This window comes from Lemur catta, chromosome 17 (assembly GCF_020740605.2).
Source record: "Lemur catta isolate mLemCat1 chromosome 17, mLemCat1.pri, whole genome shotgun sequence".
NCBI classification, from domain to species: domain Eukaryota; kingdom Metazoa; phylum Chordata; class Mammalia; order Primates; family Lemuridae; genus Lemur; species Lemur catta.
This window is the reverse complement of record NC_059144.1, coordinates 7,085,944-7,109,780: the sequence shown is the minus strand read 5'-3', so window position 1 is coordinate 7,109,780 and position 23,837 is coordinate 7,085,944. Positions and strand designations below refer to the sequence as shown.

The 23,837-nt window shown below is 55.3% G+C and overlaps 1 protein-coding gene across 1 annotated transcript; it reads right to left on the bottom strand.

Moving 5' to 3' along the window:
• Positions 1-13,571: 13,571 nt before the first annotated feature.
• On the bottom strand, positions 13,572-20,087 carry MSANTD1 (Myb/SANT DNA binding domain containing 1). Its single transcript, XM_045528223.1, is given in 4 exon segments — positions 13,572-13,928; positions 15,876-16,151; positions 19,769-20,036; positions 20,039-20,087. Coding segments are annotated over 4 exon segments (834 nt in total). The 3' UTR covers positions 13,572-13,687.
• Between the last annotated feature and the right edge of the window lie 3,750 nt (positions 20,088-23,837).

Sequence of the window (23,837 nt, the reverse complement as noted above, 5' to 3'; positions counted from 1 at the left end):
CAGATAAACAAAAGCTGAGTGACTCCATTGCCAGTACACTCACACCATAAGAAACGTTAAAAAAAATTCTTTAGGCTTAAGGGAAATAATGCCAGATGCAAACTAGGGCCTACACAGAGAAATGAAGAGAACTAGAAATGGTAAATATTAATATATATGTAAATAAAAAAGATTATTTCCCTCTTAATTTTTTTGAAGAACAATTGAACACTGAAAACAAAATAATAACAATATATTATGAGGCTTATAACATAAATACATGTAAATTATACACAACAGTAGCACAAACGATGGGAGAGAAATGGAATTATATGTTGAAAGGTCTTCACATTACACATCAAATAATATAATATGACTTCAAAGAAGGTTGGGGTAAATTAAAGATACATATTAGAATCCCTAGAGCAATCTCTAAATAATACAAAGAATAATGTAGCTAAAAACCCAGTGGAGGAGATAAGATTTTTAACATTTTGAAAGCCAGGAAAGGAGGAGCAATAATAAAAAGAACAAACAGGACAAATAGAAAACAATTAGCAAGATTATAGGCAGACTGAAATCCAACTATAGCAATCATTACATTAAATATAAATGGGCTAAACACTCCAATAAAATACAGAGCATGTCAGATTGACTAAAAAAGCAAAACCTCCTATATCCTGTTTAACAGAGACACACTTTAAATGTACAAACATATTTAGCTTAAAAGTAAAAGGATAGGCTGGGTATAGTGGCTCATACCTGTAATCCTAGCACTCTGGGAGGCCCAGGCGGGAGGATCCCTTGAGCTCAGGAGTTTGAGACTAGCCTGAGCAAGAGCGAAAGCTCATCTCTACTAAGAATAGAAAAAATTAGCCAGGCATGGTGGCTGATGCCTGTAGTCCCAGCTACTGGGGAGGCTGAGGCAGGAGGATCACTTGAGCCCAGGAGTTTGAGGTTGCTGTGAGCTAGGCTGACACCACGGCACTCTAGCCCGGGCAACAGAGCGAGACTCTGTCTCAAAAAAAAAAAAAAAGAAAAATATTAAAGGATATGCAGCATATATTCTCTGACAACAGAAATCAATAACAATGTTTGGAAAAGCACTCAGCTTTTGGCAAGTAAATAGCATACTCCTAAATAATTCACAGGTCAAAGGAGATATCACAAGGGAAATTAGAAAAATATTTTTAACTGAATAGTAAAGAAAACCCAATATATCAAAATTTATGGTATATAACTATAGTTCTTTTTATTTAGATAATTAAAAAAACTTAATTCTTTTTTCCTTCTTTTTTCACTCACTCACTCACCCACTCTCTCTGTAACTAAAGTTCTTATAAAGATAAACTTGTAATTTAAAAATGATCGTGTTAGAAAAGATGGTTTGAAACAAACAGTTGCAAATTCTACATCACAAAGCTAAAAAATAAGGAGTAAATTAAACCTAAAGTAAATAGGAGGAAGGAAATAATAAAAATAAGAATGGAAATCATTGAAATAGAAAACAGCCAAGCCATAGAAAAAAACAAGAGAGCCAAAAGTTGATTTTTCAAAATGATTAATAAAATTTATCAGCCCTTAGTAAAACTAATGAAAAACAGAGGGAAATGCCATTACCACCTCAGGAATGATACCGCAGAGCATGCAGATGTTATAAGGACAGCAAGAGAATAGTAAAAACAACTTTATGACAGCAAATTGTAGGTGTGTGAGCCCAGGAGTTTGAGGCTGCAGTGTGCTATGATGACGCTGTGAAACTCCATCTCAAAAACAAAAAGACACAAGAGGATAAAGAAAGTTTGAACAGCCCTATTTCAATTAAGAAATTGAATCAATAATTAAGAACCTTTAAGGGGAAGTGTGCTGATGTAACTTAGAAATGTAACAAAAAATAAGACAGAGTGATGACTGGATAGAGGGATAGATATGTGATAAGGAAAGTACAGTAAGATACTGATCTAGGAAATGAGTCTGGCTGTTCATTATACAATTCTATCCATTTTTCTGAGTGGTTGAATTTCTCCATAAAAAAATTTGGGGGAAAAGCTAGCATTTCCATTGTAAGAAATCCATTTCCGTGGAAAGAAACAATACCATTCTTACACGGACTTTTTCAGAAAACAGAGAAAGATAGAACACTCTGGAGGAACTTATTTTATGACATAACTTATTCTAAAACCTGACAAAGGACATTATGAGAAAAAGAAATTACAGACAAATGTCCCTTGTGAACACGGGCACAAAAATCCTTAACAGATTATTACTGAATTGAAAAACATATCATGTACAGTGCAGTTTATCTCAGGAACCCAAGGCTGGTTTAAAATTTGAAAAACAATTCTTATAATTCACCACATTAACAAAATAATAGAGAAAAATCTTGTGGTCCTCTTTAAATGCAGAGATAGCATTTGTGAAAATTCAGCGTCTGTTTATGATAAAAACTCTAAACAAACTAAAATTAGGTGGAAACTTTCTCATTTGATAAAGGGCACCTATGAAAAACCTAAAGCTAACATCACACTCATTGGCGAACGACTAATACTTTCCCCTAAGGTCAGGAAAAGACTGATGCTCTCTCATGGCCGTTTTTCAACATGCATGGGAGGTCCTAGCCAGAAAAACAAGGCAAGAAAAAGAAATAAAAGACATACAGATAAGAAACTTGCTCTTATTCACAGAAGATGTGATTGTGAACATAGAAAATCCTAAGGAATTACCTCCCCCCCCAAAAAAAAAGCTATTGGGACTAATAAGTGAGTTTAGCAGTTTGCAGGCTACAGATACAAAAAGTAGTTGTATTACCATTTCTATATACTAGCAACAAACAATTAAAAAATTAACATACTGATGAATAAATTTAATAAAGGATGCAGTAGACTTCTCCAAATGCAGATACCCCATGCTCACAAGTCGTAAGACTCACTGTTTCTATCCTATCAGTGGGTCTGTGGATTCCACGCCACCTCACGACTTTCCACAAAGCCATTGTAACCAAGCTAATGTCGACACACGGACCTGTGGGACTGAACGGGGTCTAGACATAGACCTGCTCTTGTTTCATGAATTGATTTCTGACAAAGGCACCAGAACAAGTCAATGGGCAAAGGAAAGACGCTCTAACAAACGACTCTGGAGTCACAGGACAACCGTGTGGAAACACGGCCCTCGGTTCCCAGCCCCACCAGACACGACAATTACCTGAGCTGGACCAGAGCCCCACACAGAACCACAGCTTCTAGCATGCGACAAGGGGAAGTATCTTTGTGGCCGTGGTGAAGACTTCTCAGGACACAGAAGCTTTAGCCATAGAAGAAAAATAAATTAGACAATTTTGATTTAATCAAAAGCAAAATCTTCTGCCCATCAAAAGACACTGTTAACTTCCACTTTCCACCAGGCTGGAGTCACAGTGCCTGGACTCACCCCTTCCCCACCCCCACTTCAAACGACTGGAGAACTGAACTAAATACAAGAAACAACTGTTTTCAGACCTTGGACTGCAATTCCTGCAACAAGAGGAGCAAGAGAGGGAGCCGGCTCCTTGCCTGGGACACCTCAGACCTGCAGACCTCTCTCTGCTCAGAGGCCTTTGCCGCTGCAGGCTGCCGAGGCCGGGGCGTGGGGTGGGCTTCCTGGAGGGGCAGCACTGGGAGCCACGGGCTCAGCTCCAAGAACTGAGCCCGCGGCCCGGGTGGACCTAGGGCAGCGCTGCATTTTCAGGGGGATATAGCTGAACTCAGGTCTCAGAGTCTAGGACAGGTCTCCTCCACCTGACCGGCCAGTCCCAGCACTGCGAGTCTTGCTCTCCCACCTTACTGGGCAGCCATAGAGTGCCAGACTGGGCCTGCCTCCCGCAGCCACCCCCAGGTGCCCCTGCTCCCCCGGGCACAGCACCCACACTGAGGCTGGTGCACACGCAGGGCCCTCGGCTCCAGCCACTCCGTGGAGCGTTGCTATTCTTAGCTGTAACCTAAGCAGCTGCCCATTAAAATTCCATTAGTTTCGGAGGCTCGAGCGGCAGTTGATATTTCTAATTATTGTGAAATTAAAATTGTCCCTGTAATTTAATGATAATTGCAGAGATGCCAGCTGGCACCGTGGGGAGCCACGCTGTTCCCAGCAAAACTTGGAAAGTCTCTTGAAAGTTCTTTCAACAGGAAAAGACAAAGGCGTTTGGAAAGTGAGGGAGGTGGTGGGGGGTCAGGCACAGAGTGGCATCCAGATTTTGAGCATTTGTGGGTTCTGAACTTGGGCCTCTGTGCAAGGCAGCCTGGTGCAGGGGAAGCGGGTGGGCTGCCCGGGGGAGGCCGGGCTGCAGACCTCACAGGCCCTGAGCTGCGGGATTAAGGAAAAGACTGAGGATTAAACAATGGAATGAAAAAGGACTCTAACCCTGTGGGGGATTGAGAAACATGGTAGGTATAACACTATGGGGAAAGTTCTAGAAGCAGGCAGAAGCCCTTTGTGGGGCAAGGCCTGCGTTGCAGGAATTCTGGGGGTTGCAGGGAGAGGCACCTGGAGCAGGAGGAGCAGAGTGTCCACCCTGGACCCTCCCAGGGAACCGCGAGCCACAGGGCACAGCGAGGCACCCGGGCCCTCCAGGGCTCCCCCAGCACCAGCCGCCACCCGGGCCCCTCCTGCCTTGGGGACCCTGTGCAAGCAGAGGGGAGGATTCTGTGCATCCGGAGGAGACCCTCCGTGGGGCCCCAGCCCACCCCACCACCCTGCAGCCTAGGCCTGGGGTCAGAGCCCTCCCAGCCTCTCGCTCGCTCCCTGCCTCCCCAGTGCCCTCCTGCCACCTCCCCCTTGCCCCCACCCCCAGGGCCAGCCTCTGCCCCACAGACCCACCACACCCTGACTGCTCCACACTGGCTGCCCCTGGAGGGCAGAACAGGGTCAGATTTGACTTTGTGTCCCCAGAGTCCAGCAGACTGGGTAGCCCCCAGATCTGGGGCCCAGTGGAGCTTTCTGAATTGACTGACACGTGCTCTCGCCCTGGACTCCCCCTGTAGTGGCCACAGTCTGGGGACAGCAGTCCAGACCCGGCTTCTGTAGCAGGCTACAGGCAGAGCGCCGCCCCCGTAAAGCAGCGTTTCCTGCCCCCGTGCATGCAGGGTTCTGGCCTGAGTCTATCTCCTTCTCACAGAACTTTGCTGAGTGTGGCAAGGGGACAACGACACACACCAAGTCCCAAATGCTTTCCCTGCCGTTTCTCCTAATGCTGCCATCTCTGTCTGTGAGAGGCCACAGAGACGGACGAGATGCAGTCAGACCACACGGGTCCCACCACACGAGATGGGCCACCAGCGCTCCAGCCTCGATGGCAGGTCCTTGCCATCACCCACACCCCATGCCACAGCCTCTGCTGAGCTGACTCCGTGCTTTAGGAGTTGAAATGATCATTGTCAACACCCTCTCCCCTTTCTGGCACTAAGTTCCTCATCAGAAATTGCGTTGGGCTACAAATAGGAAATAGCACTGGAATGGTCGGGAGTTTTCTTTCTCTCCCATGTAGCAGCTCCACGGCGCAGCTGGGCCCCAGGTCTGCTGTGTCTGCTCTGGACGTGCAGCCTTCATCCTCACGCCCACCCCAGAGTCCCAGAAGGCTGCTGGAGAGCCAGACATCTCCAACTCCTGTTTTGAGCTGGAAGCAGGAAAGTTTGGGAAAACGGCAAGAAAATCCCACTCTATGCCTGTCCCTTTCTTAAGGCAGTTCCCCGGATTTTGCACTAACTTCCTCGGATACCTCACTCGTCACCCTAAACCAAAAGGAATACTTGGTCAGAGTTCAGCTTGGAACATTGCTGTCCAGAATAAAATAAGGATTTTTGTTACTAAGGAAGAAAAGAATGGCTATTGATGAGTAGTAGCAGGCTCTGCTCGGGGAAGGATCTCTGACACATCGTCTGCAACAGGGAAACACCTGAATCAACTTAGACACAAAACTACAGAGATCTGGATATGTCAGGATGATTTGTTCTTAGTTCCGTGAGACCAGGACACAGTGTCACAGAGCCTGGACCTGAGCAGGTGCCCTAAGGGAGCCCTGGGATGAGTCCCCTAGAGACGGTTCCTGGGGCCAGTTACACTACTCAGGCCTGAGTCACACATCGGTGGGAGACGGGTCAGCTTTCGGGTCCAGTAGGAGAGACCACTGTGCTGCTACGGAAAGAGGCATCCTTACTAGGGGACTAGACCTGGGCTGCTGTGTGACAGAAAGGCCCTAGGAGGGTCGTTGCAGGACTGGGGCAAAGTCCCTAAGCAGCCCTGGGCTGGGGACAACCGGAAACCAGGCTGCCAAGTGGAGCCAGGCAAGGCTGTGTAGACATCTAGGCAAGACTGTCAGGTCTCAGTGGCTGCCACCTCTGTGGCTTTAGTCTAGGGCACAGCGTTGGTCAGCAACGCCGGCAGTCGGGAAGGAGGCTGGACACGGGGAAGAGCCAGACGAACTGGGCCTACTGGGACGTCTGTGTCTGTTTCCCACGGCCCCAACCTTTCAGCCTCTAACCAACCATGGCCTCTAACCTCCTGCCTCCCAAATCCCACAGTGCCTCACCTTTGACCCCGCCGACCTGGAACCACACAGGGTGGAGATTCCTGAAATGTAGCTCCCAGCACGCGGGGCACCAGCAGCGCACACAGCGTCAGAGGCTCGGGGCAGGCAGAGCAGAGATGCCTGCAGCGCGAGGCCGGGCGAGCCGGGCACGGGGCGGGCCCTGGAAAGTGGGTGGGCAAGGAGGCCTCTGCCCGCAGGACACAGGGGCCACACACCTCCCGCCCGTCCACACTCTGGCTTACAGATAATGCGTCCGACCTACGTGTCGCCCATATGTTCTTTACCACCTGCAGCACGCCTTTCAACCCCGTAAAGCTCTTTTGCCAGGCAAAACCTTTTGGAATATTACTAATCACATTAGACTATTTTTCTCTTTAGGAGTTGTCTCACTCAGAAAGGCCTCAGACCCCAAGGTCATGTGTCTTCCCAAATTTCCTCTAGAAGATCCCCATCTTCAACATTTGAATTTTTAATCCATCTGAAACCAACTTTGCGTGAGGTCACAAGAGCCAGCAACGAAGCCCTTTGTATAGGTCATGACTCCTTGTTTTCTTGCCACTGACACCAGCACCACCGCCCGCCACCAGACACGAGGGTCACACTTGGTCACATTCTCCAAGTGCCACGCCCCTGCGGGCTGGGCCTGTCCCCGGCCCCCACAGCACTGGGCTTGTCTGAGTGCCTGGCGCAGTCAAAGTTCCACCACCCGGAGGACAGGCCCCAAGGTCGCTGCTCCTCTTTCTTTCAATTCTTTTCTCCCACAAGAAGCTGAGGACGCTCGACTGTTGGACTCGGGTGATTTACACACCGACGTGGGGGTCGGTGCCCCCTCCTCACCACAAGAGGACGTCCTCCACGGGCACCACTTGCATTTAGCCATGAAGGCGTTGTTGCTTTTGTTGCCGTTATGAATGGGATTTTTGTCCATTTCTAACTGCGTGTTGCTGACACAGAAAAAAGGGAAAACTATATATTTATTTCATATATTTTCCTCTTACTAATTCTGGTACATTTAAAAAAAACTTTTAGGTTTTCCGTTTTCACAATCATGTCATTGGGAAATAGAGATCCTTGTTGCACGTCTTATTCCAGGATTTACACTGATCACACTTTGTCCTTGTGTGGCCCGAGCCGCGCAGGCCGACGTCAGTGACCGGCAGCAGCAGGACTCCTGCCTCTTCCAGCACGCCAGGCACGGGGCCTGCTCACGGGGTGGGCAAAGAATCTGGAACCCACTCCCCTTCCGTCCCTCGCACACCAGAGCTTCCCTGCTGCTGCCCACGGCCCTCCCGCCCGGCGAGCTGTGAGCGCCCCTCTGGGGGCAGGACCCTCACTTTCTGAAGAATCCCTACTTGGTCACGGTGCCTTATGTTTCCTAATATTTTATTTAGAATTTTCATGTTTAGTTTTTGGTTTTGTGCTTTTTAAAAATCAGGTTTTGGTATTAAGGCTTTGGTTCATAACGTGAACAGGGATATTTCTCTCTTTTTTTAGGATCTGAGGCAGTTTAGCATCTTGAGAAGGCATTTCTGTAATATCCATTAAAAATCTGAATGTACCCCTTTTGATCCAGAAATTGGGTATGTAAGAATTTATACTAAAAAAAATTTGCTACTGATTCCTCAAGAAATTAAACATAGGTTTACCGTATGATCCACTTCTGAGCATACCCAAAAGAATTGAAAACAGGCCAGGTGCAATGGCTCACACCTGTAATCCTAGCACTTTGGGAGGCCGAGGCAGGAGAATTGCTTCAGCCCAGGAGGTCTTACCTGAGCAACAGTGAGACCCCATCTCTACAAAAAACAGAAAAACTAGCTGGGCGTGGTGGTGCGCACTTGCAGTCCCAGCTACTCAGGAGGCTGAGGCAGGAGGATCGCTTGAGCCCAGGAGTTTGAGGTTGCTGTGAGCTAGGATCAGGCCACTGCACTCAAGCCAGGGTGACAGAGCAAGACTCTATCTCAAAAAACAAAAAAGAATTGAAAGCAGGATCTCCAAGAGATATTTGTACACACCCATGTTCGTAGCAGCACTATTCACAACAGCTAAAAAGTGGCAGCAAGCCAAGTGTCCATCAACCTGAATGGCTAAACAAAATGTGGTCTGTACATGGATGGAATAGTATGCAGCCTTAAAAAGGAAGGAAATTCTGACATGTTACAACATGGATGGACTCTGAGAACATTATGCTAAGTTAAATAAGCCAGTCACAACAGGACACATCCTGTGTGATTCCACTCATACGAGGTCCCTAGAGCAATCAGATTCACACAGACAGAGTAGAATGGTGGGTGCCCGGGGCTGGGGAGGAGGGGTGGGGCTTAGCCTTTCATGGGGACAGAGTTTCAGTCTGGGAAGATGAGAAAGTTCTGGAGGTGGATGGTTGTACAACATTGTGAATGTACTTAATGCCACTGAATTGTGCTCTTAAAAATGGTAAATTGTATGTTGTGTTTTACTACAATAGAAAAATTATGAGGAAATGCTAAGGATTTAGAATATTCAATTTATGAAAAGAATAAATTTCAAGGCGGACGGTACTGCAGACGGCAGTCGTGGCACCAGGAGACACACGATCATCGAGGGACAGAACACAGACCCAGGTGGAGACCCCCACGCTACGGGCAATGGGTTTTCAGGAAAGATCCCCAAGCCATCCGGTCGTGAAGGGGTACCCTTTTCTACAAATGGTGCTGTGACATCAGGGTATCTGTATGGGAAAAAAATAAATCTCAACCCTGCCCTCACGTGAGAGCCATGGTAGCATGATATAACTTTTCCTTTTCTGCACGATTTTGTGTTTCCCCTGGGGTTAAGAACTGTTTTATCTGATTGCACACAGGGATAGCCACTGCACCATGGTTTATTGTAGAGAAAACCTGGAACAATCCATGCGTCGGGAGGAGCCCTGGGAACTGTGGCGCTTGCGCACACTGGACCGCAGCTCTGCCCCGACAGGGAGGAGGGCTCTGCGTGCGCGCCAGCAGGGCGCAAACTCAAAGGCCAGGGTCAGAGCGGCGAGGTGGGGGCCCAGCATGTGATATCACAAAACATGGATGGGGAGGGAGTAAAGTACAAGATGGACTGATGGATTCTCCCGAAACATGGAAGGAAAAGCTCATTGACGCGGTTTCAGATTCCAGATCACAACTAACCTTGAAAAACTACCAACCGCTTGTCAAGTGCTGGATCAAGGAATACTATCCCAATTATTTGCAAAGATTATGAAAATGTTGCTTTCTTTTCCAAACACGTATCTGTGTGAAGCTAGATTTTCCACGTGCACCTCCACGCCCTGCAGCCAAGACAGGGCCCGCAGCAGCCGGCAGGGAAACCACGAGCCAGGCCAGCCGGCTTCCCCAAGCCAGAGATGTGCAAAAATGTAAAACTATGCCTCTCTTCTAGCCAAAACCTGTTTGTTTTGGAAAATTTATTTTTCACACAATTGTTATTTATGTTAACATGCGATGGGTTTATTGTTTTGCAACGAATAGATATTTTTCAAATATCTCAGGTTTAATGTCTGATAAGGTATTCTAATAGGTATCAATATTGGTCATTGGAACCCATATAAGCAAAAGTTTTTTGGCACCTTTGATAGTTTTTAAGAGCACTAAGGGGTCCTCAGACAGTGTGCGGACCGCTGCCCCAGGGTGTCATACCCAGAAGTGGAGACAGGGGCAAACGGCTCCCCCGAGTGGCCGCAGCGACTCACACTCCCGCTAGCACGCAGGACTTCCCATTTCTTTTCCTTTTTCTTTTCCTTTTTGGAAATAGTGTACTTTTACTTATGGCATACAAATAAAAACAAAAACAAAAGCTTTCCCCAAAAGGCTACATAAATATGTTACTTCAGGTTATTATAAAATAAATATATGTTATTATATCTTTTCCATGATATAAGTTAGTTTCAATAAATATTTGCTGGTGATCATTTTCTCCCCACCAATAGCAGTGATGCTGTTATAAAACCCGGGAAACCAGGAGTTCGAAGACGTTCTTGCCGGCATTCCGCATGTCAGGCTGCGGCCGCCTCCCGAGTGCACCTGCTGTGCCCCCGAGGGCCCCACTGCTCGGAGGCCGCGTGTGGCTCTCACAGAGACTGGCCTTGGACCATTGGCCCCGTTCTTTTTTCACGTGAATTTAAACATAATCTCATACATTTCAAACCCAAAACGCAACATTACTGAGAGTGTAGATGGAATTGCACGGATAAAGTGATGACATCTTATTTTATTTTGGAGCTCTCATTAGCATGCTTTCTCTGCACGCCCAGGTATTGCTTTAGATTTTTCAATGAGACTGCAAGTTTTCTTCATATAGGTCCTATGCCTTTCTGGTTAAATTCATTCCTTGATATTCCATTGTTTTCAATCACAACTCTGTAACACTTCTTCATTCTCATTTTTAACAGGTTTAAGCTGGTTTAAAGGCTCTTGATCTTTTGTATATTTGGTTTTCTGGGTATACAAAAATATTACCTGAAAACAAAGGTAATTCTTACTTCTGCATCTCATCTCTTATCCTGCTCATTTTGTTGACTTATTTTAACGCATTAGCTATGAACGTCAAAATGACAATAAATAACGCTGAAAAGCAGGCACGTTTGCCTGGTTCCTGATTTTAGCTTTCAGTATTTACATGTTGTTTTGCTGAATCTTATCAAATATTTTAGCATCTACTGATATAGTCATTATTTTTTCCTTAATGGACCAACAGCTGAAGAAGACTGAGAGTTGTTAACACCCCGTTTTTGAAAGGCACCAACCCCAGCTGAGCTCTGCCCAACCTCCAGCGGTTCTGCGCCTGCCGCGGAAGAGGAGGGCAGCGCCTGGTGTGGCGGAGCAGGAACCTGACTCTCATCAAAGAGAACAAGAAAATGGAAAGAGACCAAACCCCTCCTCAGCGGAACTGCAAGAAGGACACATAAGGTGTTGCAATTGACACCCAGCTGTCCTCGAAACACTAACACACATGGCCGTGACTCTAGGAACATAGAGGCTTAAAGGTGCAGAAATCGGCTACGGCTACATCATTTAGAACTGCAATTGTGCTGCCTCTTACAGGAGCTTCTGGGCTTACCCATCCCGCCGGGGTTGCAGGTGTGCTTGGGGCTCAGGCACTGTTCCCTCCCGGAGGCTTGGGGCAGACCTCCCTGTCGGGAGGCTCCATGGGAGGCGTTAGCCAGCCTCAGCGGTCAGCAGCTGAGGGCACATGTGTGTGGGCTCGTCCCTTGTGTCCACGGCTGGGTTCCCAGCATCTAGGGTGGCACAGGCACCTAGCAGGAGCCCAATACATTAGTTAGACGAATGACTCCTGGGTGGCATCTCATCTGAGATGTAGATGGGTACCTGAACTAGAAATGAGCTAGAACGAGCTCCCAAAGCTTGGGTCTACAACATGAGACGTCTCCACACCCTCTGTCTCCTCAGCAGGTGCTGTAGTGGCCCACGCTGGCTTGCAAGAGCTGACTGTGAGCATCTCTTCCCAAGTTGGCAAAAGGAAAGTGGCTTCAGTGGGAGAATTTACACCCCAGGCACTGGCCAGTGCTCCATCCTGCCACTGGAGCGCTGCACGTTAGTCACCAGACGCTCTGCCTTTCACCCTAAAGCAAAAGGGTTTGAGTCCACAGCTCGTGGACTCTGGGGGGATCCCTGAGGGGGCTGAGGAGGGGTGGGGGCTCTCTGGTCCCTGAGAACAAAGCGAGTACTGCTTGCCCACCTCTCCCTCCCCACAGGCAGGCCCAAGGCTGTCCTCTGTGCCACCTGGGGGCCACAGGCTGGCCCAGCACCTGGCAGAGGCCCTGGTTACTCCCTTGCCTGGCTGACCTCAAAGCCCCGGGGAGTCAGGTGAGCTGGTGCTCGTCTGGCCCCGGATGTCTGTGTGTGTGTGTGTGTGTGTGTGTGTGTGTGTGTGTGTGTGGTGCCGTGTGGCCGGGCCCCGGCCTCCCAGCCTCCCCCAGCAGCCAGACGGAGAGTTTCTAAATCACGAGTCGAACTGTGTCGCTCATTTGCTGACCACCTGCCACAAAACTTTTCTGTTTGGGCAGGAACTTGCCTAGTTCCAGGGAAAGAATCAAACACACCTGGTCCCAGCCTCCTCTGCAGCCAGGGCAACCCGTGAGCCTGTGGGGGATTCAGCTGAGGGGCTGCTAGGAAGAGTTTTCCCCGTGTGAAAGGACAGCGGAGCGGTGAGCTCGCAGCCCTCCCCAGCTCGTCTGCCCTGTGGCTGTCACATCCGGCTGCAGCGGCCGAAACACGCCCAGCAAGCTTGGAAAACACCAAACCTCCTTCCTGTGGCCCGCACAGCCCTCGTGGCCCGGCTGCTGGTGACGCGCACTCTTTGCTGCCCGTAAGGCTTGCTCCGGCCCCTCCCGCCTCTGCGCGTTTGCCAGGCGCCCAGCTCCGTGGTGGCCTCTGCCTTCTGGGCCGCCCCTTCCTTCCAGTGCGTGTCACAACCTGCAACTGCCTCTCCACTGACCGGCCTGTGTCCCCTTGTCTCATCCCCCACGGCCTCTCCAGAGCCTGGGACACCAGACAGGGCGTGTGCTTGAGGCCTTGCTACTCTTATTAGGTCACTGCACGGAGGCAGTGGAGCTACGTGGTGTTCCAGACAGAGATGAGGGAAAGGGCCCTGGCAGGCTTCTGGGGTCTGTGTGGGGTGTCGGAGGTTATGTTAGGCAGAGGCCCCCAGTGAGGGAGGGCACGGGGGTCCCCCCAGGAGGGAGCTCGCCGCGGCACCGACTGCCCGGACCCCTCCTTTCGTTTTCAGGGTGGACCGTCCAGGCATCCGCACCAAGCAGCGAAAGCAAACTCCGCTTCCAGGCAGCGATGCAAAAGTACATGTTTAATATCAAAAGCTATTTCAAGTATCATTGATCGTGACTATGCTGGAGGGCAGGTTCTAGGACGTTCTTACCAGGAGCAACCCTGGAGTCTCTGGCCTGTGTCCAAGGAAGGACGTTAATGCTGGAGACCAAAGTCTCCCTCGGAAGGGACATCTGACCCGGAGCAGCCCACCAGAGGCCAGGTGGAAGGCCGCCCCCTTTCCCAGGGCCCTGCCGGGGGGCGGGCCGCTGGGCGCAGCTGGCACGGTAGGCCTGAGTGGCGCCCCGGCCACCCGGCCCTGGCGGCCGGCCCAGCAGGCCTAGACGCTGGACTTGGCGATGATCTTCTCCAGCAGGTTCATCATGCGCTCCTGCAGCTGCAGGCTCTGCACCTGCAGCACGTGCTGCTGGTCCAGCACGCGGCGCGCCTCGCGGCAGGTCTCCTCCACGGCGCGGCTCAGCCTGCGCTGCTCCTCCAGCATGGCCTCCAGCAGCCGCAGCTTCTTCTTCTGCAGGTGGCCGCTCTGCACCTTGCGCTTCTTCACTGGCCGCTCCTCTGACCTGGAAGGACAGTGCCGCTGGGGACGTGCGGGCCAGGGCCTGTGCACTATGGCCCCACCCGACCCTCCCAACCTCCTCACTGGACGAATAGAGAAACTGAGGCCCTGGGAGTCAGGTCACCAGCTCAGGCTCTCACCGTCCATGTGTGGAGGGGGGCCCAGAGCCCACCCACCCATGGTAGTGAGAGAGTAACGGGTCATGGACACTGCATCCTTTGGGACCCGGGGTCAAGGATGATCTCCACCCCTGTGCTCTGGAAAGGGCGGGTATACCGGACTGCAGAGGGCACACCCTGCCACAAGGGCAGGCGAGGGGCCCAGCCCCTGTTGTGTCCCAGGGGTGGAGAGGCCACCCCCAGGGAGAGGTGAAGGCTGGGGTGGGACAGGGTGCTGGGTAGCGTGTGGCACTCCAGGCCCCTGAAGCCAGAGACCACCAGTCCCAGGCAGCCTAGGGCAGATGGAGAAACTGAGGTCCCAGAAGGGAGGGCCTGGGCCCTGGGCCCCTCACTTCCCAGCAGCCTGGAGCTGGATGGCACACCTTGGGGCAGGTTGGCAGGAGGACAGGCATGGGGGGCGGGGCCTGTAAGAGGCCTGGGCTTCCTCCCCAGGACCTCGAGCCCCTGGTAGAAGCAGGAGGCCCAGGCAGCCCAGCCCTGCGCTGTGCCGTGGGCTCTCTGCTGTTGGGGCGGTGGCCAGCCCTGGTCTCACCGGCCGCACTGAAGAGCAGGGAGCTGCCAAATCCCACCAGACCCCAGCGCCCTGCCCTGGCACCCGCCCACCCCTGGCCCACAGTCTGTGCTCGGAACAGAGCAGGTGACCAGCCAACCCCAGCAGGAGGACAGTGGAGCTTGGGCTTGAGCAGGGGGTGCAGTCCCCACGTCCCAGCCTGCACAATGCCCCGGGTGGCTGAGTCTGCGAACTAGGCTCAGTCCATGGGACAACTGGGCAAAATCTCAGGCCTCCCTGCTAATTCAGTCTGGCCATCAGCAAAGGCGTTTTGTCTGGGGACTTTAATGAGAAATCCTTTCCAGGAAAGGGGCACTGGGTGACTCGAGCAGCAGCCCTGGGGTGGCAGATGTTGGGTTGGAGGGACGTCCTCAGAGATGCCTCCTCACTCCACCTCCCGTCAGACAGACTTGAACACCGGGGCGGGGGAGAGGCCGTGACTCACATCCACATTCTTCCTATTCTGTTCTCCAATTAGCCAACTCCTATTTTACCTTGAAAGCCCACTCAAAGTTACCCTCTCCAAAAGCGCCTTCTTTAAGCTCCCTGGCCCCCACACCCAGGCCCCCATACCCAGGGCATCCGTCCTGTGTGCTCTCGGGCTCCCAGCTGCTCTGTGAACATCCTGCAGGCACAGCCATGTGGCCAGCACAGGCCTGGTATGAAGTGTGGGACGGATAGCAGAGGGGACGGAGCATGCCCACTGCAAAAGGTGACGAGGACCTCTGGCGGCTCAGCCCAACACCCTCCCCAGTGCTGAGAGGGCCAGCTGGTGCGTGCAGGGGCAGAGAGGTGTGGGTCCCGGGCAGCATCTGCCTGGGCGTGAGGCAGCCAGGGAGGGCACCCCTGGGTCCAGGCCTGTGGACGCCCTCTCGGGCCGGGCCCTCTGTCCTGTGATGCTCCCACCCCCCCTCTGAGAAAGGTTCTGGTCTAGCCGCATTTTGTAGGAAGGAGACTGAGGCTAGAGGGGTCAAGGAACCTTCCACACAGCTAAACAGTGATGGAGCTGGGAGACAAACCCGGTCTGTCTGTGGACACTCAAGCCCTGGCTGGGCCGGGCCGGCCTGTCCTTGGAGGGACCTGCACACCACCTCGGCCTCTGCAGCCACCACCGCAGCTGCTCCTCGCCACTCCCGGCCCCTTTCTCCTGGCCCCCATGCGGGGGTGGGGACGGGCTGAGGCACCCGCGGCGTCAGGAGAAGGAAGAGTGAGCACACACTACCTGAACTTAAGGGACAGTAAGCTGGAGGAGCTGTCGGAGTGATCGTCCTCAAAGCGGCCTTCGTAGGAGCACTGGTTATACGGGAAGTACAGAGGGGTGGACTTAGCAGGCGGCGACAGGGACGCCTCGGTCTGGGACGTGGAGGGCCCCGGCTGCTGGCCGTCCGGCAGTTTGCCATCACAGGACTCAGGGACCTTGGCCAGAATCCTATCAATGGCTAGGTAATAGGGCCAGTCAGGCGGGACAGACTCGCTATCTGTCATGCATTTTAATTTCCTGAAACGAGAGACACAAGAGCCAAGGGTGAGAAGCGGAGCTGGCCCCGGCCCATCCCGCGTAGCCACAGCAGAGGGGCACGCAGGCTCCGGGACCCGGGGGAGAGCCATGCCAGCACGGGCGGGAGCCACTCTCGGCCACACGGGCCTCCCCAGGAAAGCTGGCCAGGCTCCAGGCTCAGGACGACCGTGGACTTGGAAGGAGGTCAGGCTTCAGGCCCTGCACAGCCTTCGGTTTCAAAAAAGGAAGCATGTGCCCCAGTATTAATGATTTTCTGTAAATGCTGGGGCCCTGGGGCTGACTCCTGTCATTTTTTCCTTGTTCTTCTGTAATTTCTAAACTCTCTGCAATGAGCAAATATTGCTTTTTAAATACGCTAACCAGCAATAATAAGGTATTATAATAAGATACCCAAATATAGTCATAAAATATTGCAGTGTAGTAACTGGGTTTCCTAGAGAGAACGCCTCAGGGAGAGAGAGCCAGGGAGTGTGGCTTCAGTGTCCACAGCCTGAGTGCATCACACCTCCACCACCTTGCTGTGCGACCTTGGGCAGGTTCCTTAGCCTCTCTGAGCCTCTATTTTCATGTCAGTAAAATGGGGATGATCAAAGTGAGCCCCTCTCACGGCTGTCCTGAGGATTCAGTAAAACAGCAGGCTGAGCCCTGATGTCATTCCTGGCTGACGCTAACAGGACTCTAACCCGGCACTGCTGCCGTCACTCCTGTTAGCCAGAGCGGGAGCCTGGGCTCGGCGCTGGAACCTGCAGCCTGCCTCAGGCAGTGGGGCCGGGCTGCATGGGCCCTTCCCATGTCGCCTGACATCTCACCATCCGGCGCCCCGCGCCGAGGGTCTGCACCGTGCGGTTCTGTCCCTCCCAGGCCTCCTCCCACAGACAGCTCCTGCCCTGCTGAGTGGGTGGGCAAGTCCCCGGGCCTACCCTGGGCCTTCCCATCCTCTGGGAGGCAGGGGCTGGGAAGACGGGGCCCTAGGACGGCTGGACAATGCTGGCCAGGCCAGAGAAGGAGCCACACGGTGGGGGGGGTCTCTGCCTCCTGAGGCTCAAGGCGCCCTGCACACTCCCGCCAGTGCTCGCCTGACGTGGCGAGGCCTTGGAGCTGCAGAGCACCGGGAAGCTGAGGCCCCAGGACCAGCCCCCACCCTCAGAGCTGGGGCCTCCTGCCTCCTATGCAGCGTTACCTGCCAGGGTGTGGCCATTGGTCACTGGGAACTGGGAACAATGCGCTGGCCCCCTGAATGAGTCACCCCACAAACAGGCACAGCCAGAGGGTGAGAAGGGGCAAGTGGCAGCTGCAGGAGGTGGCTGGCTTTAGGGAGCAGCACCAAGTGCCCAGGGGCCCACCCACCAGGTGGAAGGTTCCCAGCAGAAAGCTGGGGACAGGTCACACAGGGAGGCCACAGGCTGCTCTGTGTTCCTGAGGTGGGACATACCACTGACCCACCCTGGAGGGCCAGGGCTGTACAGACACTGGCACAGAGGGTGAGGCTTGGTGCCAGGTGTCCATCCCAGCCTCCTCCCCAGGCTCCCCTCTGGCGCCTCCGGAGGCCCCGGTCGAGCCAGCCCACTCCTGGGGGAAGTGAGGAAAAGCCGGTTCCCAGCACGGGAGGCCCCCAAATTGTACTCCAGCCAACCATACTTCAGGGAACCCAGCCACCCTCTCAGATATCCTTAGCATGCCAGCCTTAATATATAAAGAGCTCTTGTAAAAAAATAAGAAAGTCTCTGCTGCTATGGGGAGGCTGGGGGATGTAGACAAAGAACTAGTCACTCAGTCAAAGCTTTGGCCTGTTAAGGGCTATGTGGCCTTGGGCAAGATCCTTTCCCACTCTGGGCCTCAGTTTCCCCCTTGGTAAACAAAGGTTGACAGTGGCAGCTATGAGGAGTCACGGTGCGCAGCGCGTGCCAGACTGCAGTGCCTGGAGTGGAGGCCCCCTACCCCCCCGCTGCACCCTCGACTCCTGGGCCTCAGGAATGGAGACGGAATCCCTCCCCTGAGACTCTGGAGAAGGCTTTCAGGATAAATAATGAATAACCCTGCCTGACGCCACTCAGAGCCTGCCGGGGAGGCTGCCTATGGATTCCTGAGTCGGGGGATGGTAGGATGGCCATCGCTGCCCCCACCATCCTCTGAGCCCCTTCCTTGGTACTCCAGGCACTTGAGCAGGGGCTGCAGAGGACATGGTGGCTGCAGGGACTCGGGCAGACATCTGTCCCCACCTGTGCCTCTGCAGACACCCAGACTCACACTCACCCTGAGATCAAGAGTCAGTGGCTCAAATCTACCATCATTTCGCTAAGCGACTCTGATGCCAGCAGACCCCGAGCAGCTGCTTTGGTTCCAGCTTCAGGACACAGGGCTGGGGGTCAAAATGCAGCAATGGGCCTCTGGGCAGGCCAGGCCTGGACCCGCTCAATGTCATAGAAAGTTAAATCAATGCAACCCAAAGCAGAGCCGCCAGGGCCTGCTCGTGCCTGGGTGACCAGAGATGTGGGGGCTGGGGCTGCCCCCTACTTTGCTGGAGGCCATCTCCTCGCCTGAAAGGGGAGTGGGGACCTATCCCCACAAAGTGTGACGCAGGTACCCCCCCCAGGCAAACCTGCAGGCCCGTCTGTGCCAGCCTCCCTGCCTGGGCTCCGCCCCCTGCCCCCCCCCCAGCTTCCAGCCCCTGCCGCTGCCCTCACTCCCTGCAAGCCCCTCCCCGAACCTGAGACCTTTGCCCTACCATGACCCTGGCCTGCCTGTGCCAGACGGGCTGGGGTTCACCTGCTCCCTCCTGGACGCCAGAGCTGCCCCAGACCTGCGCGTGTCTCCAGCCTTCCCCTCGGGCTGCCAGGCAGGGAGGGCCAACCTGGGATGCTGCGGAGACAGAGGTGGTGGCCGGGCCTGGAGACCCCTAGATTGGGAGTCGCTGGGGCCAGGGCCAAGCTCCACCTCTTTCTCCCACAAGCAAGCGCCCACCCATGAGGTGGACAATGTCCTGCCCCTTGGACATTTTTTCAGACAGGTGTTGCTCTGTTGCCCAGGCCGGCGTGCAGTGGCCCAGTCTCAGCCCTAAGCAGCCCTCTCCCTGACCCACATGCCAGCCGGAGCTGGGCTCTCGGCAGGGGCTCAGTTGATGCTGAAAGTCACAGAGCGTCAGGACCAGACAGGACCAGTCTGGCCCGGGAGCCGAGCCTCCTTCTGGCCTGGGGCCTCAGTTTTCCCACCTATACAGCAGGACCTCGACACTCGTGGGGGTTTGGTGGTGGGGAGGGCAGTGGCAGTCACAGTCTCCTGTCTGGGGGAGGGGGGTGCACGTCGAGGGGTGCCGCCTGCATGGGCAGTGCCCAGCCTTGCAGCCATCCTGGCCCAGGCCCCGCAGCAGCCCCGGGCCCAGGGCGTCAAGATCAGCGCAGCCTGCCGCCCCTCCGCTCTGTGAGCAGCCTCCTGCCCTCCCGGGCCTGGGTGTCCCTGCCCCCCGAGGGCAGGCTGCACGTGGCCTCAGTCCACCAGGCTCTGTCCACACAAGGGCAGGGGAGACCGACGGGCGGGCCGCCTGCTCCGGGACCCGCGTGCCCTCCCAGCCTGCCCGGCCACGCCAGGCCCCCGCCCACCTGTACTGGAAGGTCATGTTGGTGATCTTGATCTTGATCTCCTCGCCCAGCCTGCGCTCGCCGGTCATCTCGAAGAGTTTGCTGGCCATCTTCTCGTACACCTTGGCGTTGCGCTTGGTCTGCTTGAGCTCGTCAAAGAACTCCTCCCAGACGAGCATGAGGCCGCGCATCTCGGCGTCGGTCCAGTTGCGGGCCCGCCGGTGCTTCTCTGTCTGAGGGGACACCAGGTAGCCGGGCACTTCGGCAGCTGCCATGCTGGAGGCGCCTGGGGGTTAAAGATCGTGCTCAGGCGAGGCCCCGGGCGGGCCCCGCGGACCATGGGCGGGAGGCGCCGCGGTCGCTGGCTTGCTCGAAGGCAGCTCCGCGCTCAAAATGGGGCCTACATCTGACAGGCAGGAATTTAGTTAAAAGCTTTTAAACGGGAAACGTCATTTTGATGTCACGTTTCCATAGCAACAGAGCAACTGCATAAGCTACAACAACAGAAACCTTTTAACTGAAAGCCCAGGAATCAGGGCCGCGCTGACGGGCCATCAATATTGCAGCAAGCGGCCGGCCCAAGCCCGTGGCCCGACAGGTGGGATCCAGGCGGCCGCCCCCACCTCCCCCTGGCCCAGCCACACAGGCCAAGACGGGGAGGTGGCGTGGACAGAACAAGGAGAAAGGGGCAAACGCGCGTGGGGAGGGGACAGGGAGGGGGATGGGCAGACGGGGAGGCGAGGCCCCACCGCTGGCCCAGGCGAGGCGGCCACTGGCTCAGAAGGCCCCTGCCAGGCTTCGCTGAGGCTGGGCCCTGGGGTCTCGGGGTCCTCACGAGGCCCTCACTCCCCTGTCCTGGCTCTTTCTTCTCTTGCTCTATTCCCCAGACGGCCTGGGCCTCGTGTGCACGCTGGGCGCCCTGCCTGGCGGTGCAGGAAGGGGACAAGGACACAGACCTCCAGCACCAGCCAGGCGGGGACAGCACCAGACGGCGGAGGGAGCTCTGCGCCAGAGAGGAGTTTGCCGGGTAAACCCCGAGCGGGCCGGAAGGCACTTCCGGGGAAGAACCAGCCCGCCAGGGCCACGCAGCTGGGCACAGGCTGGAGCGCACAGGGAGCTGACGGCAGCCTGACATGGCGCTACGTGTGTGGGGTGGCAGGGCAGAAAGGGGGCTCAAGGGCCAGGATGGGGAGTGGGCCTCTGCCTCTGCAGGGCTCAGGGACAGAATGTCAGGGGACCTCAGTCTGCTGAGAGCCCGGGTGCCTTGTAGAAAGTGTCACCTAAGGGCATTGGCATCCAAAATCTAAAACTTAAAATCAAATAAGATTTGAAGATCCCAAGGCAGCTGTGCTGAAGGGGCCACGCGGGACATGGCGCCCAGCCTGGATCTGGCGTCCGTGGGCCCGGCACCCTGTCAGTGGGCCTGCTTGGCCCCCCGGTGCCCAGGCTGTGGGCAGCAGAGGGACTGCAGGAGCCCGCCTGCCCTCCTTGGGCCTGACCAACCACAGGAGCCTCAGGCCTGAGCCCTGAGCTGCCCCGGGACAGGAGGAGCTGGGCCTGGAGGGGGCGGTGTCTCTGAGCCTCTGCCCATGCCCCTGGCATCCTCTGAGAAAAGTGTCACACGGGCCCCTGCAGGAGGGGGACAAAGGCCCAACGGGGTGAGGTTCTCGGAGAAGGACGGGGCCTGGGTTGGCTGGGTGCATGGCCCACTGCGGGTGCCCAGCACGGGGAGGGCTGGCATGGGGCTCCCTGGCCCCTGCGGTCAGATGGGGAATGTACCAGGAGGGCAGCCCCCAGGTCTGCTGGGAACCCAGAGGGGCCTCCGTACCCCCTTCGCCGAGTTCCTTGGTCATGGCCTGGCCCTGCCCTGTGGGACTGGCTCAGCCCTTTCCTCTCGGGGCCTCAGGAGACACCATCCCTACCGCCTGGCACTGAGGCACAGAGGGGGCCCCAGATCCTCCCCACTCACTGCCAAGGTCAGTCCTTGGCCCCACGGGCTGGCCTGTGGCTCGCCGCTGCCCCTACTTTCCAGTGCGGAGCCTGGGGGCCTGGCACAGAGAGCTCTCGAAGCATTTGCAGAATGAATGAAAGACCAGAGGGCCCACCTTCTCCAGGAAGCTCCCCACTTCTCAGGCACAGGGTTTGGCCCTCGTGAGGTCGGGGACCCCTCCTTGTGCCCTTTCCCCAGCCGTGGCTCCCAGGGCAGAGGTGAGATGCTTGGCATCTCCCAGCACCGAGGCACAGCAAGGGCTCTGCTGGGAAAAGCAGACAGGTGCAAGCTCGAGGTCCAGGCAGAGGGCTCTGAATCGCAGCTCTAGTAACTCAGCACGCGACCTCAGTCACATCCTTCCCCGAGGCTTGGTTTCCTCATCGTTACAATGGGGCTAACAGGACCCGGCTGGACAGCGCTTCCAAGGCGATGGGGAGGCCACGGGACCCTACCTACCACTCCCAGCCCCCTTCCACGAATCCGCCTGGGAGCTTCTGGGGAGCACAGGCCTGGCCTGCCACGGGGGCTGAAGGGGCAGCTGCTGTCGGTGGGCATCACTGGTGTGCTCAGGGCCCTGTAACCAGACAGCCCTAGATGAGCTACATCTACCACCACCTGCCCAAGTCCCAGGGCCACTGGGTGGCAGAACCCACCCTGCAAGTGGGTTAAATGCTTGGGTCCAGGCTTCTCGGGCTCAGGATGCCTTGGAAACCCCTGGACTTGGTGGGCTCCGGGGCCCTCACTCTGGGCCTCCAAGGACAAGAAGGAAGGAGGCCAGCAGGCAGAGGGCAGGGCCAACCACGCAGCTGCCCCACCAGGAGGGCCCTGGGTCTGTCCTCTGTGGGGAGGGGCTCTGTACCTTGGCACAGCTGCATGGCCTGCTGGACCCTCGGTCACCGTGGGATCAGGAGGTGGAGGGCCAGGACTGGGCACCCAGCAGCACCTGCAGGGAGAAGGTCAGGCCTCAGCAGTAGTCCCCGGGGAGAGCCAGGGGCATGGCAGGAGCCCAGCCTGGCTTTGCTGTGCCCAGGCGAGGCCTGCACTCTCTAGGCCTCGTGTTCCCTCTACACAACGAAGGCGGGGCCCGGGCAGACACTCTCATTCCACTCAGCTGGCAGGAAACCAGGACTGCCCGTGGCGGGGTGGGAGTGCTCCCTCCACGGAAGCCCAGAGTGTTGGCGGACATCCCACCATGCCACCGAAGGGACCGGGCAGCCTCGCACAGGGCCTGTGATGACGGGTGGATCCCAGCAGTTGAAGAGCTTGGGGTGTGAGCCAAGGGCAGGGAAGCAGGGGGTGGGCCAGGTGCAGCCCCAGCCAGGAGGCCACAGGACCCGGGTTAGAGGGGGCCCTGAGCACCCCAAGGTGCTTGGACTTCTGAGAGCAACGGGGGCTGAGGAGAGGGATGTGGTCAGTGCTGAAGCCAGCTGCGGCAGAGTCAGAGGTCAGGGGGCAGGTGGCCTGTCTGGGGAGGTGAGGGGGCCATGATCCAGACCGGCCTGCCCCAGCAGAGTCCTGGAGGCTGCCCAGCCCAACGTGGCGGGCAGCAGGCCTGTGGGCCCCATGGCTGGGCACTGCCATCCATTGCTCGTGCCAAGGGCCCTCTGCCTCAGTGGGCAGGCCCCAACCCTGACTCGATGGCTCCACTGACCTCTGTGTGGAACGGAGAAAACCCTGCCCCCATGTGCAAGGCCCCCAGAGGACATGACTGCAACAGAGGGGGGCCATCCGGGTGGGGACAAGCCATCGCCCACACGGGAACCAGGCTGCTTGCAGCCTGTGGGAACCATATACCGTGCTCCTGGTTTCCCAGATGATGTCTCGGTCACTCCACAAAGCTGGGTCCGCGTCTGTGCCCATGGGCCCCAGACGACAGACTCGCGCGCCCTCAGAGAATGCCTCTGCTGGGCCCCGCTGCCCGACTGCCCTGGGGGGTGCACCCACACACACCCAGGAACGTGTGACCCAGCGTGCGGAGACAGCCCCCACACCCAGTCCCCTTTGGGGTGGCTCCCAGGAAACCTGCAGCCCGACCTGAGGGCAGCTGGTACTCCTCACCCTGGCTGCTTCCCTCGGCTGATCATCGTGTTAAAAAGCACC